This window comes from Pyxicephalus adspersus, chromosome 1 (genome assembly GCF_032062135.1).
Source record: "Pyxicephalus adspersus chromosome 1, UCB_Pads_2.0, whole genome shotgun sequence".
NCBI lineage: Eukaryota > Metazoa > Chordata > Amphibia > Anura > Pyxicephalidae > Pyxicephalus > Pyxicephalus adspersus.
In genome coordinates, this window is record NC_092858.1 from 159,347,929 (window position 1) to 159,365,603 (window position 17,675).

General features: G+C 39.9%; 1 protein-coding gene across 3 annotated transcripts in view; it reads right to left on the bottom strand.

Moving 5' to 3' along the window:
- The window catches only part of C1H21orf91 (chromosome 1 C21orf91 homolog), a 30,666-nt gene extending 20,412 nt beyond the window's left edge, over window positions 1–10,254 (bottom strand). The window contains exons 1-2 of one of the 3 annotated variants that reach the window (XM_072432140.1): window positions 10,148–10,254; window positions 2,996–3,129 (exon numbers count right to left, since the gene is read on the bottom strand). In XM_072432140.1, the coding sequence (XP_072288241.1) occupies window positions 2,996–3,122 (127 nt within the window). In that variant the 5' untranslated portion in view covers window positions 3,123–3,129; window positions 10,148–10,254. Of the gene's footprint in view, window positions 1–2,995; window positions 3,130–3,983; window positions 4,133–9,689; window positions 9,763–10,147 lie in introns of those variants that run through there. The other 2 variants (XM_072432123.1, XM_072432132.1) reach the window with 2 other exon arrangements.
- Between the last annotated feature and the right edge of the window lie 7,421 nt (window positions 10,255–17,675).

Below are 17,675 nucleotides of genomic sequence, written 5' to 3' on the forward strand. Positions count from 1 at the left end.
TGCACAACAAAACAGCATTGTGGGATCTGTGGGAGCCATCACAACTAACATTGAAAATTGACTGATCACTCCCCTAAGTTATGGCACTGCACATTTACACAATCATATGGCACAAAACAGGAACACAACATAGAGAAGCCAAAAGGAAAAACAAAAATCCCTGCAATGATCCTGTAACACAAACATTCATTAACAGGCAATGACATTTACATAAAGATATGATAAACGCTAACGTTCTTGCAAGAACGCAAGTGTTTGAAAACAGAATCTATTTGTTTCCTTAGACACCAATGCTCCTCATACTTATGGTGTTGGAATCCTGAACCTATACTTCTACAACTTCCATACATCAGTTCACAGTTGCAGAACTGGGAGTGCAAAAGAGTTGATTAGCTCTTAAATGTAAAAGTTTTTGAAGTGTAAGATTTGTATTTGTATCCTTGAAGCTCAGTGGCTCAGGGGGCTATGGGACCATGAGTACACTGGCTGGATTTTTCCTAGCGTGACAGCCCAGGACCACCGTTTTGGGATGGTTTATCTATATTCAAGCATTGGGAAAGATCTACTTGACATGTACGTCATACGCCTGTCACTGCAAGTTAAACCAGGATGTTTGCCCTGGTTTTCCAACCTACGCAACAAAACTGTCAGCAGTCAATTACTGTAGGCAACTCATTATTTATATAGTCCAGCTTTGAGAAAGTGGCAGCGTTATGGCTTTTTAAGTGGAATGCTAAACATATTCTTAAAGCCAAAACATTTTTTTTGGAATGGGAAGGGTTATCATGTCTGTCAGGGTATTTCTGTTGCCGGTATTTACCATTTACTTAACTTACACAAATAAAAATCTTATCTTGATCAAAGCAATCTGACCTTCGGTTCTCTTTGGAGTATCAGTAATTTCTTTGTAGAGGTCTACCATTCCCTTTTCCATACCCTCCCCCCTGCTGAGACAAAAATTTGATGATTGGAGCAGTGGTCGCCAACCTTCTCAAACCCATGGGCCACTAAATTTTCGGCTTTGGACCGCACATGTGCGGGGAGCCGTGTGTCACTCAAAGGGGAGGAAACTTTCCTGAGTGATGTCATGTCAGAACCTGCTCACTCTCCTATCGCAGGTCGGAGCCACAACCCGCCCACTTCCCTGAGCCTGCGATCTGTACGGGGGACATGGTTCGCGGCTCTGGCAGTGCATCCCCCAGCAGGTTCCTTCTCCTGACCCCGCTTGGGGATGCACCTGCGAGAGCCACGGACCACTGTTTGGCGACCCCTGCAAGAAGATTGTCATCTAATATAAACAGTCTTGTTTGTCTTGGGTGAAAATCTGCCGACTTCGCCATGGAGGACTGGTTGAGAACAACAGCTGTGCATTTCTATGGAGGAAAGCACAATGCCACTTTCTAATTCCTCTCCTTCCCATAGAACATAACAGCACTGTGTGTACAGCGTTCTTTTCATTATTCTGCTCTATGTGCAGGATCGGTGCTAAACGATCGTTCGTATATATCGTGCAGGATCGTTCGTTTTCCAACGATAATAATTGGAAGTGTGTACGTAGCTTTACACAAAAAAAAATCTTATCTTGATCAAAGCAATCTGACCTTCGGTTCTCTTTGGAGTATCAGTAATTTCTTTGTAGAGGTCTACCATACCCATCCCCCCTGCCGAGACAAAAATTTGATGATTGGAGCAGTGGTCGCCAACCTTCTCAAACCCACGGGCCACTAAATTTTCGGCTTTGGACCGCACATGTGCGGGGAGCCGTGTGACACTCAAAGGGGAGGAAACTTTCCTGAGTTATGTCATGTCAGAACCTGCTCACTCTCCTATTGCAGGTCGGAGCCACAACCCGCCCACTTCCCTGAGCCTGCGATCTGTACGGGGGACATGGTTCGCGGCTCTGGCAGTGCACCCCCCAGCAGGGTCCTTCTCCTGACCCCGCTTGGGGATGCACCTGCGAGAGCCACGGACCACTGTTTGGCGACCCCTGCAAGAAGATTGTCATCTAATAAAAACGTCTTCTTTGTCTTGGGTGAAAATCTGCCGGCTTCGCCATGGAGGACTGGTTGAGAACAACAGCTGTGCTTTTCTATGGAGGAAAGCACAATGCCACTTTCTAATTCCTCTCCTTCCCATAGAACATAACAGCACTGTGTGTACAGCGTTCTTTTCATTATTCTGTGACTGGAAACGATCATGAAATATTGTTTCCAGGAACAGTCATAGCATTGGTGGGGGGCTTAATTAGGAAAATCAGGAAGTATTCTATCCTCATAGGTACATCCTCATAGTATTCTATCCTCATAGGTTCAGACTGGGAATGAAGTTGTGATGTGGTCACTGTTTCGTCATGCCAGTGAATCCCTGCTACATGTAGATTCTACCCACGGCAGCTTCATATAAAACAAATCGGTGGGGCGTCAATGAGCGTTAGAGTACCACTCACTGTCAAATCTGCAGACATAGGTTCTTTAGGAACAAAATGCCAGCCACTGGGAACCGCTCTATCCTGACATCTTGGTGACTTATATAGTTTGGGGAAAGGAGGGTAAGTCTCCACAAGTGGCAAAATTTGGGTTTAAACTGAATATCTTGCATCAAACTAAAGTTTTGGGCACCTTAAAATAATAAAATGGGCAAATCAGTGAATTAACCCAAATAAAACTAAGAAGTAGAGCCTATCCAGAGAGGTGAAAATTTGCCCGTAGACAATACAATGCCAGCCTAATTTTTCTGAAGTATATTTTGAAACTGTAAAAATGTAAGTGCTACTTAATTTATTGTTACCTCTCATATATTGAATTGAACTTGATGATAGTATCATTCATTTACTATACCAAGAAAGTCAGAGGAATCGTCACAATTATTCAAACGTTTGCCTGAATCCGATATGTCCAACCAAATTCTATAAATAGGACGAAAAAGCATTTGTGTACTGGGGCATCATACAGCCATGGCCCCATCATGTAAACACGAGCCGACAAGTCAATCTTACCCTCAATATTCAGCTCAAAGCAGACATGGCAAAACGACAGGGTCTCAATGTCAGTGCCCAGCTTGCAGATACTGCATACATTGTCGTCATTCAAGTCAATGTTCACAAACTGCTCCTCTTCAGCCATGGTGCCCCTGAGTGAAAGAGAAAAAGTTTATTATTAGAGAGCTTCTGAGGAAAAAATATAAAAGGTCCAGGCAAACACAGCTGTTTGGGCAGCGAGAGCACCAACAACTGTACACACAAAACTTTTGTCTGTTTTGTCATAACACATTTGGTCCTTTTAGTGGATGAAACGGGAACAAACACAGGAATTCCGAAGCTCAGTGTTCTTTTATCTAATAAACCAATATATCCTTACATACACAAGGTATTAAGCCAGTGGCTTCCTCATACTTTGCAGACAGCCTGATTACATGGCAGTATTCTCCCCAGAAATATTTTTAAACTGGGTGTGAAGAAGCTGTAGATGGGTGGCCATACCTGTATTATGACCCAACTTTTCAGCAACCACCCAAAAACAGGCGATTACTGAAAAGTGCCAGGTGGGGCACCCGGTTAATTTTCATTGGCAGGGGAGCAACCCATCATTGTGAAGTGGGAGGTAACAGCAAGTGTCAACATTATCCAAAATATTCCAGGTTGCATTTCAGAACAGCCAAGAATTTAGATGGATCAGCATTTCTAAACCGGGATTCCTCCAGAGCTTGCTAGGGGTTCCTTGAGCATGGAGTAGTTTGTTCCTCTTGGCTCAGTTTAACCGACACAAACTTTTGGTAAGGGTGACTAACTTAACGACCAGAAATGAGGCATTCTTATCATTGATCACCAAACTAATTTACTGTGAGCTGTAAATATAGCAATTATAGCAGAGGTTTCATGAAGACCCAAAAGTTCTTTCAAAGGTTCCCCTATGTTAAAAGGGCCAGAAACACAGATATAAAGATACAAACACGACTGACTGAAAAAAAAATGGCAACAAACTCACATATTCCAATGTTCCTGTCAAAAACTGGCCCGCGATCAAAGCAGCACTATATAATTTGCAAGCCAGCCTAGAGTTCAAACAGCTTGTTGTAGAAATAATCAAGCGGAAAATGCTGGCGGTACTGAACAGCCTCTAACACTTGCAGAGCAATGAACCGTGTCCCAAAGGCCGGGGGTCACTGGCTTTTGTGGTGGCTGAACACAGAGAAATCCAGTGTTTTATGGGGCCACACAAGCCCGCACAGAACATTGTGTATGACAAACACATTTACAGATCACATAACTAACAGTTTTGTTTGGAATGTTCAGTGCATGTTTACTATTGACTCAGACTCACGATATAAGAAAAAAAGCATGTGCAAAAAGCAGATGACGATGTCTGTTTGGGAGTTCTCCCAAATAAAATTCATCGGTTCAAAAACAATTAGCACATACTGAAGAATTTTCTGTGAAATGTTACACCACACTGCTAGGGCAAATGGTCGGCATGCTTAAAGGAATCTTGTAAGAAAAAACAAGAAACAAAGCTCGTCACTGTAGGGTTGTGGAGCCAGAAGTAATTAACATGTACGTGGAGTTGGAGTCAGCAAAAATATATTGATTCTATCTATGAATCCACAGGCCAGCAGACACTTAGGTCGCTTTCAGACTTGGGGTCAGGAACAACGTGCTTAGTTGCTCAAATATGTGCAGTTTTTAAAGTACATCACAGCATTTTGCAAAGGCTTGTCAAGTGATTGAATATGGTTCTTCCTCCAGAGGGAAAGAAACCACATGGCAAGAAGCAATATGTTGCTTCCAGGAACCATGCCACAACCCCACTACATCTGTGTGCATATGCCTGTACTAACTGCTCCAATAAAGCTGAATGGGAGAAGTTGGGTGAGAGGGTGAGCATGAGTTATGACAACAGTGTTCTCCCTAGGCCCTTTTGGCCGGGTGCAGCACCCGGCACATTTCAGTAACCACCCGGTGGTTTTTGGATGGTTACTGTAAATTTGGGCCACAATACAGGGACTGCCACCCAACTACAGTTTCCTCCCACTCAGCTAAAAAAAAATTCCGGACACTTTGGTTTACTGCAAGTCTGAAGGGAGCCTTATGGTGCCATAATGGGGTTATATACAGATACTTGGTATTTACATGCATAGGATATAAGCATACAAGCTTCTTACTTCCAATTATGCCCTGTCTATATACTTCAGGTACCAAGTGCCAGAGCTAGGTTCTGCTATATTGTAGCAGAGCTGCTTATGAAGTCCAAGCCAGTTTTCCCTATCTAAATGTCACTGTCAATGAGACAAAGTGATGGAAAGTCTAAAATTTTAGCACTTCAAGACATGATATAAGGGTGAAGCTGTCCCAGTAACAAAGAAGGAAATCCACATCGCTCACTTTGGACAGTTTTCCTCTTAAGTCTATTGCCTCCCCAGGGCAATAAATGAAGGGGTATTTTCTCTGCAGTTTAAACCCCTGGGGTTTACATGCAAATTAAAGGACATCAGTACAGGTAGTCCGGGGATTAAGGACATACAACATACAGACGACTCCTAGATTCGAACGGGGCTTCCCTGCTCCCTCGAGTGCAGGACAGAGGCTTGGAGGGAGGCAGTTGGCATGACTTGCAGAAGAAATCTTTTGCTAAACACAGCTGAGACTGAACTCTTCTGCAAGCTCTTGTAACTCTTTAATGACCAAGACAAACTATGCAGTTGTTTTTTTTTGCATATCAAAGCACAGCCTACTGCGGAAGTTAATGAATGTCTAGGCTCCATAAATATTTTTTTTGTTTTTGCTTTGTTTGTGATTAACTGACACAACGCTGCCTAATATTATGTTGAGACAAACATCTGTCCTAATTGCATTTATTAAAACAATTTACCTGTTCCAACTTACATAAAAATTCAACTTAAGAACAAACCTACAGTCCCTATCTCGTATGTAACCCGGGGACTAGCTGCACTTATAAAAATAAACCTTTACTACCGTCTGCATGTATAATAGTCATACCTGTGTAGTACAAAACCACAGCTGCTTAGGACTCTTCTCCAGCTATATTGAACATGCACAACTACATTGAAAGTCTTTTCTCAAGAAAACTTTTTTTTACTGCATCTTACTCCAGCCTACTTCTAAATTGTTGTGTAGAAAACAATGCCAACTGTCTGCACATTACAATTCAGGAAGAGAGTGGGAGGTTATGTACTGTGAAATGACTAAGGCAACCCAACACAGATGTTACCCAGTCACATTTGCACACTTTTTGCACAATTCAAATAAAGGCAACAATGAATCAAGTTAAAGTGCAATACACTATCTGCAATCTATTGTGTCTGAAAACATAATCAGGAAGTCACACGCTGCCCTTTCTAAAATGCTTTGTTAATAAACTTTGCATAAGGCAACCTCAGGGGGATGGAGAAGAATGGAGCTCTGGAAATTCATAACAAAAACATCCTGAAAACAAATAAATGTACAGAAAACTTTCCTTGTTTACATCGGCAGAGGGATCACTGGGAACCACAAATCAGAATTTTTACTGCATTTTGTTTTATACTTTTGAAACTTATTTAAAACTAAATTATGCTGGCTGATTTCTGTACATTTGCCAGCAGTGTAAAGCTCTTTGGTATTGAAGAACAACATTGATTTAAGTAGAACTATTTAGATCTGTGTTTCTCAAACAAAGTCCCATGGAACCCTTGGGTTCCTCCAGAGGTAGCTAGGGGTTCCTTGAGCAATAGGAGGTTGATCTTTTTGGCTATCTGTAGGGGTGACAGTGTTCTCAATGGCCAGCAATGTAAGAAGGATTCTATTGACCACCATACTAATGTATGTGAGCTGTGCATATTCAGTAATTATAGAGGAAATTCCCTAAGTTCTGAAAGTAATTTAAAGGCTTTCCTTATGTTAGAAAGGTTGAGTCTGACCCCTGAGCCGCTAAGCAGTCTAATGCCAAAAACTTCCCTAAAATTACTGCTACAATATGATTGTGTTTTGGACGGAAAGACGTTATTATTAATATACAGGGATTTATCTAGCACCAACATATTATGCAGCGCTGTACATTAAATAGGGGGTGCAAATGACAGACAGATACAGACAGTGACACAGGAAGAGGAGAGGACCAGAATAGCTTACAATCTAGGAGGTGGAGGAAGTCTCCCACAATAGGAGGGGAGATATGGAATGGGGGGCAAGTAGTGGGGGTTTTAAGAGACGGGAAAAGACGGGTAGGCAAATTTGAAAAGATGGGTTTTTGAATGCTCTTTTAAATGTGCAGAAAGTAGGCGCAACCCAAAAAGGTCAAGGAAGACCATTCCAGAGAGTCGGGGCAGCTCTAGAAAAGTCTTGGAGCCATGCGTGTATTGAGGTTATGAGTTGAGAATGTATTAGTAGGTTAGAGGAGCAAAGAGAGCAGCTAGGGGTCAGAAGGTGGGACAAGAACTGTGGAGGGATTTGACATTGCAATCATAGCTAAACAGGGTCATAGGTTCCTTGTTTAACAATACTAACTTGCTCAAAGCAGTTACATGGACTGAGCTGCATGAAACCAAACACCAAAAGTACCAGGTGTTTTCCTGCTGCTAAAGGGAGTGGCGGGGAGTGTGGAAAAGACAAGTATATGCTGGTGTATGTGGGCTGGAGTAAGATCTATTTAAAAAAAAAAATATTTATATATATTTATCTGGAAATGCTCACTTTCCCACCTGCAATGATACAAGAGTGTTTATATAAAAGTCTGGGCTCATGGGGAGAACCCAATGCAGGGAATGTTTTCCAGGCTTTTTAAGGGCAATAATAGCCCAAAAGTGGAAAAGCTTTCTATTTTTATTTATTTATACTGCACCCCACAACACAAGGAACATGCATTGCCATGTGCTGTAGAGTATATCAGGATGCCCTTCAAAATATATGGCACTGTAAATTCTACATTACTATACCTAGATTGTAAGCTCTTTGGGGCAGGTCCTCACTGTCTGATTTGCAACCCCTAATAATGTACAGCGCTACGTAATATGTTGGTCCAATATAAATACTGTTTAATAATATAAAATGTTGCACTGGCACACATTACTGCAAAGGAACACTGGGAGAAGGGGCCTACTACTAAGAAATAAAAAACAGCAAAGGTTTAAACAGGAAAGTAATAAAAAGAAGTTGTGATAATTTAGTTATCATTTGAGTACCTTGTGAATGCAAACTGTTTGTGATGCCCACACTTTGGCCAGTTTACAGACCTTCAGGCTATGTTTCTTGTCTTGCACCCCCCATGGTGTCAGCAGACACTTTGATAGCATCACAACAACTCCAGCAGCACACATGAAGAATAGACAACAAAGGAATGAATGCGTGCAGACATAATACAAACTATCCCCTTTTTTGCAAAGGATGGTAACACTCTTACAAAGGCATGACATAACTTTCACAGCTAATCCAGCAAGTAATCAACAATATCAGGTTTATATTTGTGGTATAGAATATATCATTGTTACAAAACAAGTATTCCAGTGTTTTGTGGTCACTGGTGTTACCTTGTTAGGACGGTACACAAGAGAGATCAACACACCATCAAGCAAAAATAAGTTGGGGATCTTAGCTGTAGGGCATTGCATACTGTCACAAATCAATAGGGATCAAAGTGATAGAAAGAATTCCTGAACAATCAAGTCAATTCAGCAAAATCCAGAGGGGAGGGGTGTTAAAAATTGCACTGTAAGCTCCAAGAACACTGAGTTCTATGTAACTCCTTTTAACATGTCCTGACCAGCTCTTGTTTCAAAAACATCCCCCATCCACTTTAGTATTTTATGTTTTTTTTTTGCAGAAAGCAGCAGCAAAATAAAATGATAAAACACTACATTGCACAAAAGAAAAATACAAAGAACACAAAGGGATCTACATATGAAGGTTTTTACACAAGAACACAAGATCAACAAAACTTTAAACCTGGAATCTTGGGTATTATTAATAAACAGGATTTATATAGTGCCAACATATTACGCAGCGTTGTACATTAAATAGGGTAGAAACCTTTAACTATAGACCCCTAAAGAACACTCCTAAAGACACCATCTAAATCAGTGTGTCTCAACCGTTCAAAGAACTTTTAGGGATCCTCTGCAAATAATTACTACATCCACAGATCACAGTATATTGGTATGATGGTCAGTAGGAAGAATGTCACCTTTACAGATAGCCAAAAACATCATTGGTATCAGTAAACTGACCCAACAGGCTCATCGCACAAGGAACCCCCTAGTAATCTCTGGAGGAAACTACAAAACACTGGTCGAGAAACACTGACCTAAATAAGGAAAAACAACAACAAGAGTTGCACTAGTTTTAGGGAAATTTCATCGCCGGCCAAATCAATGTTGCTCAAATCAATCTACTTATTACCAATAGGTTATAAAGCACCAACATATCATAGCACTGTACAAAAAACTGAGGCTGTAGATGACCAACTTGATTCCATAACAAGTACAAAGAACAACAAAGGAGAGAAGACAAAATACAAGTGATGTAAGTGATTGTTAAGTCAGGGTATAGTAATTTCATTGTTGTAAGTGATCTCATAGTACAGTGTGTGCCATCATTGTGTATAATAATATTCTGCCTACTGTAGGTGATCTCAGGCTGTAGGTATTGGAGGACAAAGTGTGCCTGCTCACATGTAGAACACATGGGCAGCGAATGTACTCACCTCTGTCCTATAGAGTAGAATCCAGCCTGATCCCCCTGCTTGCTTCTCCTGCTTACTACACCAGCATGGACATCCCCTATCATCACCCACTCTGGATCATACCAACACCCCACAGCCTGGGGGGCTATATGCATGTAAACTAACTACAACAAAGTAAACACAACCACACTAACACCGCTCGTACACAAACATTAAAGTATAGTTTATTACTAGAATCCAACACAGACACAAACCAGGATACAAACTTATTACTTACAATTCCCGTAACAGTGGTACTTCCCGAACCAACAACTACATCATACAACACAGATACAGTGCAAGACTGAACCATTACACCAAACAGGGGGTGTAAAGAAACAAATGATTCTCCCTCTTCGTTAAGCCACTGGCTAATTAAACATAAAGTTAATATAATAGACGGTATTGTATTACACTACATGATAGATTTGGGCTTTTACCTCCGACGGCTCTCTGTTTTCTTCTTAATGTATGGTACAGTCCGCCAGGGTATATTCCCAAGGAAAGTACACGCTGATCTTTACGTCATAGAAAGAGACGGTCTGAGGCAGAAAGGAAAGGGACAATGAAAACAGAGAACTCGTGTGGCCCCGCCCACTGTGCGGATTGGTTCTCGGGAACGTGGTCGGCGATGCGTCACTGGCCCGCCTTTTTCCTGTAAATACAAACTGAGCTGGCGTTCTGCGCCCGCCCGATTTGTTTTTAGGCATCATTGATTTCCTGTTGCTAAGTTTAGGATGGCAGAACAATGAGACTGCTTAGTAGATTTTTTAAAAGACAAGTAATAGAATTTAATAATAAATATGTAATAAATACCATATTATATAAAATAAATATATAATAAACATTGTACTAATTTACTTTTGAAAAGTACAAGTTGCCCGAATAACATAGTGATGTTGAAGGATCAATACTTAAATAAAAAATAAACATTTTGATTGAAAATATTGGCCCCTCATGTTAAACCTACCTAACCTGAAGGTGATGCCAAACCAAACTTTCCTCTTCTCTCCAGCACTCACCATAGCATCCAGTGCTGTCATCTTCCTTCTTTCGAGTAAATCATTCCCCTGCATCATTAGTTTGTGGGAGTGAACTGCCCAGTTGTGAAGGAAAATATAAATACTGCTTCATCAGTCTAAAGTCGAATTGGTCAAAAAATACCCATGCATCAGAGGGCTATTGGAGAAAAAAATGCCCAAGCACCAATTAGAGTATATACTGCTCCTGCATCAATGTTCATAGGTAAAGTAATACCCTGGCATCAATGGGAGTCCTAAATGCTCTGGTATCAGTGGGAAAAATATCCTTATTTCAATGGAAATATAAAATGCCCCTGTGAAAAATCAGTAGGGGAGCATTGGGTTCCTACACCGATGCCTTTACTTTGGAGCAAAGTCTTAAAGGATAACTGTGGGCAATAGGGGTTGGGGACAGGTTTCTTCTGCATGTTATGTCAGACTGTAAATCCTCTTTTAATCTCTTGGACAAAACCCTTTCTTTGTCTTTCTGCACCTGCAACGTCGTTCTATTTAGACTTCTGTGGGGTCACCTATGGAACAGGATTGTGCCAAATTGGGGATATTTATTTTTATTTCTGGTTTCAGAATAATAACAAGTGAGGAAAAAGAGAAAATCTCCCTAGAATTCCCTTTGTAGACAACTGTCATAGAATTTTTTTTCTTTTTGGAAGGTTTCTCCTCACCTCCTTTTGACCAAGAACAAAAAGACAGGAAACAAAATAAGAATGAAGTCAGAGCTATTTATCTGTAGACCTGTTCCAGGTCAGTAATTTAGAGAATATTTAATTCACTGGTTGTCAGATAGTCAGATTGCTGGTATTGTCCATGGCTGGTGCTGTGTTTTAGCTGTCACTGTTTCTAGCTCATTCTCAAAGTTATAGGTGCAGTCCATGAACAAACAATTCCAGATGGATGAAATGATTCCTGGATATCCCATCGATTGATTATAGCATTGTAAAGGCTCATGGTATAGCACAATGCTTCAGTATAATGGAGAGTGGAGAAAGGGACAGATTATCATGAAATAACATGCTGTACCATTTTCCTGCAAACCACCTGAGCTCATAAAACTGTTTGTTTTTGGACTGTAGCTTGATATTGGAAAGTGGGTTCCAGCTATCCCTTTACTTTGTGTCCCAGAGACAAAACGGAAAGTTAGTAGACATTTTGCAAAGTAAGGAAACAGTTATTCCTAGAACAGGTATCCCTACTAGAAGTTTTTTTATCATTTCATTTTTAGGTAAACATTTTGATTTTCACCTCTTTTTCAGTGATTTAATTGACAATGATCCCCAGTACAAGTAGAGGGACGAATCTCCCCAGCTTTGTATGCTGAAATTCTACTAATTTGCTGCAGTTCTTAGTGGACTTTATAGATTTGGAAAGATATTCTACAGCTGTTAGCATAAAGATATTTACTGTATATATATATATATATATATATATATATATATATATACACACACACACACACACTGTGTGTGTATGTTAGAATCTTTTTTTGCAAAGTATCTGTTCCCATTTTGGTATTGTTTGACCTCTTTTTGTAAAGTAGATCACTATATAGTTTGTAGATATATAGTTTTAATCAGTCTGAGCTTCCCTTGAGTGTTTCTCTGGTGGATTGAGACAGGGATATAATTGAGATGATTTATAAATCATTCTACTTGCTTTTATTAATGTGAATTTCTTTCCATAATATATCTAAACAATAAAAAAGAATTGTTTCACATGTCACAAAGTTAGGTAATATTCAGGGATGCTCACTGCCAGGATCTAAAATAAAAACATCATAAATATTACACTTAGATCTTATTAAAACATAACTTCCCATATTTCACTTTCAAATTCCTTTGAAATATAAATATATTGCTATAAAAGTCATCCACGTGTTTATAACTAAAGTGCACTCCCTAGTGCAAAAAGTAAATTTTTGTTCTGTGTTTGCAGTTTGTATACAAAGACTCTTGGCTCATATGGAGTGCATGGCAAAAATAAAGTGATTGATACTGATTGTCAGTATTGTAAATATTATAATATTTTGTGATGATATTGTCACAATACAAATCGGGGTTCTGTACCTGGGTACACTTGACATATTCAGAAAGTCATAGGACCTTGCTTTCTATTGAAGAATAGTCTTTAGGGTGCCGATTCCCTGAACTTTTTACATGTGCTTGATTTGGTTTGCACCATTTGAATGGGACATATTGGTGTCCAAAAAGAGTCAAGAAATAAATATGCCAATCATACCTGAACAAACGACCATTTGTGGGAATTTGAAGATCAATGAGTCTCTACTTGGAGTTTTGGATTTTACGGTGTGACCAACATGATTTTCTGACATGCAAACTGACAGAAATATTGTGCTAGTCTGAATACCACATTCCAGCATGAGCACCTGTACATGTGCATGTTTGCATGAATAGAATTGTGCATGGCTGTGTGCTCATTGCTTCAAGTGGTACCAAGCAAAATATTTCAGCCCTGCCAGGCATCAGTGCTAAAAGGTCTTCAGCAGTATTCTTGCAACCTGACCTGTTTCTGTTACTAACCTGATTTGTTCCTTTGCTCATCTGCAACCCTTTTTTTCTTTGCTCATTTGTTCTTCTATTGGCCCTGATTTGTTCATTGACTATGACTTCTTCCTGACACTCTGGTACCTCACTGCAGGCAAGTTACTGGGTTGGCCTGTTCCTGACTCAGTCTCTTCCTGCTGAATTGGTACCACCTTACCAGCGAGTTTCTGACCCCGATGTTTCCGACCCCTTCTTGTTAATATCAGAATTGGACTGGAACAGTAAGAGCGGCTGTCTTCATCATCTCATGCTCCTTTTCCAGGTATTTGATATAACCAAACATAAAATAATAAATTAAAGCAGAGAAAAACTAAAAGCACCTTACCTCAGGCAGACCACATCCAGTTATAAGGTATTACCGATAATTGATTTTCAGTGCAGTAGAGGAAACTGCACAAGTATGCAAGACTAGAGTTTGGCTTAAACATTACCTTAACAGTGGGCATTGTGCTAGGGAACAATAATACACAGTTTATGTCTGGAAAGGGGGTTCAAAATAGATTTGGCTTGTTGGAAGTTATGTTACAATATCTGGAATAAATTGTAAAAGTGACCAAGTTCACAAGATGGCATTTATTCCCTAAACTGAAATTTCAGACCTCCTGTTATATATGTATACAGAACAGTATCATCTAAAATTGTAAAAAAATGTAAACATATTCATGCATTCCTGCAGCAATACATGTTTTATTTTGATAATAAATTGTGACTCTAATATGAGTTCAGAGTGCTATTTTGACAATTCTGTGACTGAATGCATTGTTTTGAGGGGATTCTAGGAAGAACTAAAATTTATGCCTTAGAAACACTTGAGTTTGTTTGGTGGAACATTTGCAATTATGTGTGACAGATAGTGCTTTCTGATTCTTTGCTGAGAGGACAGCACATAAAATTCATCTTACCTTATAATCAAGTGCTATTACAGTCAATAAAGCCAGATTTTAGACAAAATGCATAAACCAAATAACTTTGAAGAAAAATTTAAATCTCAACTCCACGCTTCAGTTTTCTTCAGGTTTTGGAGGACACTTAATTTACTTAAAATTAATTTTTTTTGTTCCTGGCGTTGAAAGATTTGCCATTGATTGTTGTTATTTAAGACAGCTCTGTTGTTATATAACTGTCGCTCTGCTGATTGTCAGTTTGGGAATGAAGTCGAAGGTGAATAATTTTTAGAATGGAACTTGAAATATGACAATACTGATATCATTGTGGTGGAAGACTTTATCATGAAGTTGGATAAAGGTTGGAAAAGGGAAAAGTGTTATTTTTAAATACTCTCAATGTTTGGTTGGGGTACAGCAACATTCAAGGTACTACCTGTACCATCAAACTTATGTTATTCTCATGGAATGTGGGCTGTATCAGTGATAAAGAGTACAATTCCATTGGGTTCATTTCTAAATACAGCTAGAACATGCCGTAAGGGCTATTGCCCTAATGGGGTAAAGGCTAACCAAAGCTGTTGAACCCCCAACTAGATGCTGAGCCCAGGGTCATATCACACTTTTGGGGAGTTTTGTGGGTGCAAGCCCATAACCAGTGATTTCTATTTTGCTGGCCATTTGGTATTTTAATAATATAATTCCTAAATAGAATGTGAGGATGTTGGGGGAGCCAGACAACTGGGATTTATTTAAGCTCTCCAAGACTGGACAAGATAGACTATCATGAGGGAATATGTAAAATATTTTGAAGAAATCCATTTCAGGTTTGCTGGATCACCAAGGTTCTTCCTTAGGCTATCTCTTCTAGTCTTGGAGAGCTTTAATAATTTGCATCCATTATGTTTGCTGGTTGGAGATATATTAGGGCCTTTGGTAAAAGGATCTAAAAAAAAGTGAGAAATTCTTTGCTTAGTACAGTTTAACTAGGCCGCAGCCAGTAGAAAGATTTCAGGGACGAATGTTGGATTAGTGAGGTTTGCATTTATTTGGGATTATCTTGTTTGTTCAATTCTAGTCTCGTTGGTACAGAAGTAGTAAATTTACCATGTTTTGGTTCGTTTCAGATTGCTACAGGTTCATCACAAAAGAACAAAGAAGTTCACTAGTTAGCCTTCCTGAGATTATTCTAAGGGCAACCATTATCAAAGTTTTCAAGAATGGTTAAGTTATGGGATCCTCTTCTTGTACTGATGCTGCAGGAAAAGATGTGGGAACATATCTGATGCGTCATGTAATCAAAGTTTTTGGATGGTTTCCAGGGCTTATTATAGTGTGGTCTGGGATTGTGCCACACCTTCACTTTCATCCAACTATCCCCCACAACATGATCAACAGAACTAGAATGAATATCAATAGGTCTGTACCCAATAACAATAGAGTTGTGTTAGAACTGAATTGTCTGGCAATGTCTCTGGCTTAGCATCCTGCAACTGGGACCTTTGTGCACAAAGAGAGGTCTTTAGCATTGTTCAGAGAGGCCCGTAGCAGGGAATATGCAAGGGGCGACATGACAGGGGGCACGTGCTGGCTGCTCGGAAGAAGGGGGGGGGAGAGCAGGTGTGAGATTGTGTTACAGTGGAAGGGAGGGTCGGACAAGAGAGAGGGGTCAGAAGTTTAAGGAGAGGAGTGTAAGAGATAAAAGGAAGGTGTAACGGATCCTCAGCACATTTTTTGGGAAAAGAAATTCCCACCCACCCGCCCTGTTAGTTAGGTGCGTGGGGCGGTTGAGGTTGGTGGAAGGTAAGACTCTGGTTTAATTACGGTTAGGGGGGGGGGGCACCCAAGGTGGTGGTGAACCACCCTCCCCCTTCGGTTAAGTGGAATGTTGGAGGCCCCTTGGTGGTGCTGTGCTGCTAGGGGGCCAGAATGGTATGATGGTGGTGTTCAAGGAAAAGTGGTGGTGGCAGACTTTGCCTTCCGGACCGGCAACCTAGTGGTTTTGGGTGATAGATTAGTTTGTTAAGGGTTAATGTTAATAGTGTTGAGTATATTTATGTTAAATGCTCCTTTAAATGTTATTTAAATGTTATTTAAATTTATTCCAAGTTATTTATTTTGTTGTTTGTTATCCTAATTATGTGCATAAAGTTAATTTATGATGTTGTTAAAATGGTTAATTTGTTAAATAAACGGCTGCTTGCCAGCCAATTTAAATGCATACAGGTGTGGAGTTTTCATTGGAAAGGGGAAGAGTGGGGCTGGCAAGGAGAAAAGGTAAAGCTGGGTATCAGGGGGGTAAATGGGGGGAAGGCTGGAGGGCAGGATACGGGCTCCCATAGTCATGACACACTCCCCTTCATTTTATGTCTATAAAGAGTAATAGTTGTGACAAGGGGGACTTGTTGGACCAATGCCAAGAGTGTGTGGGGCAAGCAGTTATTCTTCACATCATAGTGCACATACGTACAAAGACAAATAATAATTATGTTGTTAAAAGACAAGAAACTAAGCCAAATGTTACAACACTGAACATGTACCACTTTCCTTTACATTGAATAATATAGAACATTTCCCCTTGTGAGATTAGGAACACTCAGCACTGTTCTGTGACTTGACAATGCACATAAACAATAAAATGGCTGACCCAGAGCAAATGTTGTGCAAGTAACATTAATCTGGATGTCAGACACAAACATGCTTCTGTGTATAATTAGGGAAATCATCACCCATGGCCATTAGTAAGAGGGATTCCCATGGATCAGTTTCTGCAGATTCAAAGGAACTGCAATAATCTACAGAATCTTTATACTGGGAGCAGAGATCTGAAAACTAGAATTACAGCAAGAGAAGTAAAATGAAGGCCTAGTGTTATAATTGCCATGAGTTACTACACTCACCCCAGAAGAAGAAGAGAGCTGCCACAATTAGTACTGATTACCCAAATATTGTTCTCATTGAGACAGAGTTCTATCTGGGCTATTGAAATATGGGAGATATGGTACATTTTTCCATTGGAAATATATATTAATCAGGCTGTGCCATATACTTACAGTGAAAAGTGCATTAACCCAGCTGGACTGGTCCACATATGTTTACTATCATGCAGGAAAGATCCCAGCTGCAAAAGGGGGTGGTTTGTTGGAGGAGGGTATTAATATAAAAAAAGTTGTCCCTGTAACAAAATGTACATGGAAAAACAAAACAAAACTGTAAATCACAGAAAATTGTGATTTTAGATAGAAAGAAAAAATACTGTCCTTTAGAACAGTATTTTAAAGTGTTAGTCCTTGATAGAAATTCCCAGTGATATGAACCACCTGCAACTACCTAAAAGACAAATAGAAATAGATCAGATCCTTCACCAAAAAGGTGGATTGGATTTATGTATTTAATTTGCTCACGGATTGACTAAATAATTAATTAAAAAACATTCTTTTTGTGACTTAGTTGTGATTAATTCCATTTGCCAAGATTGTTGGT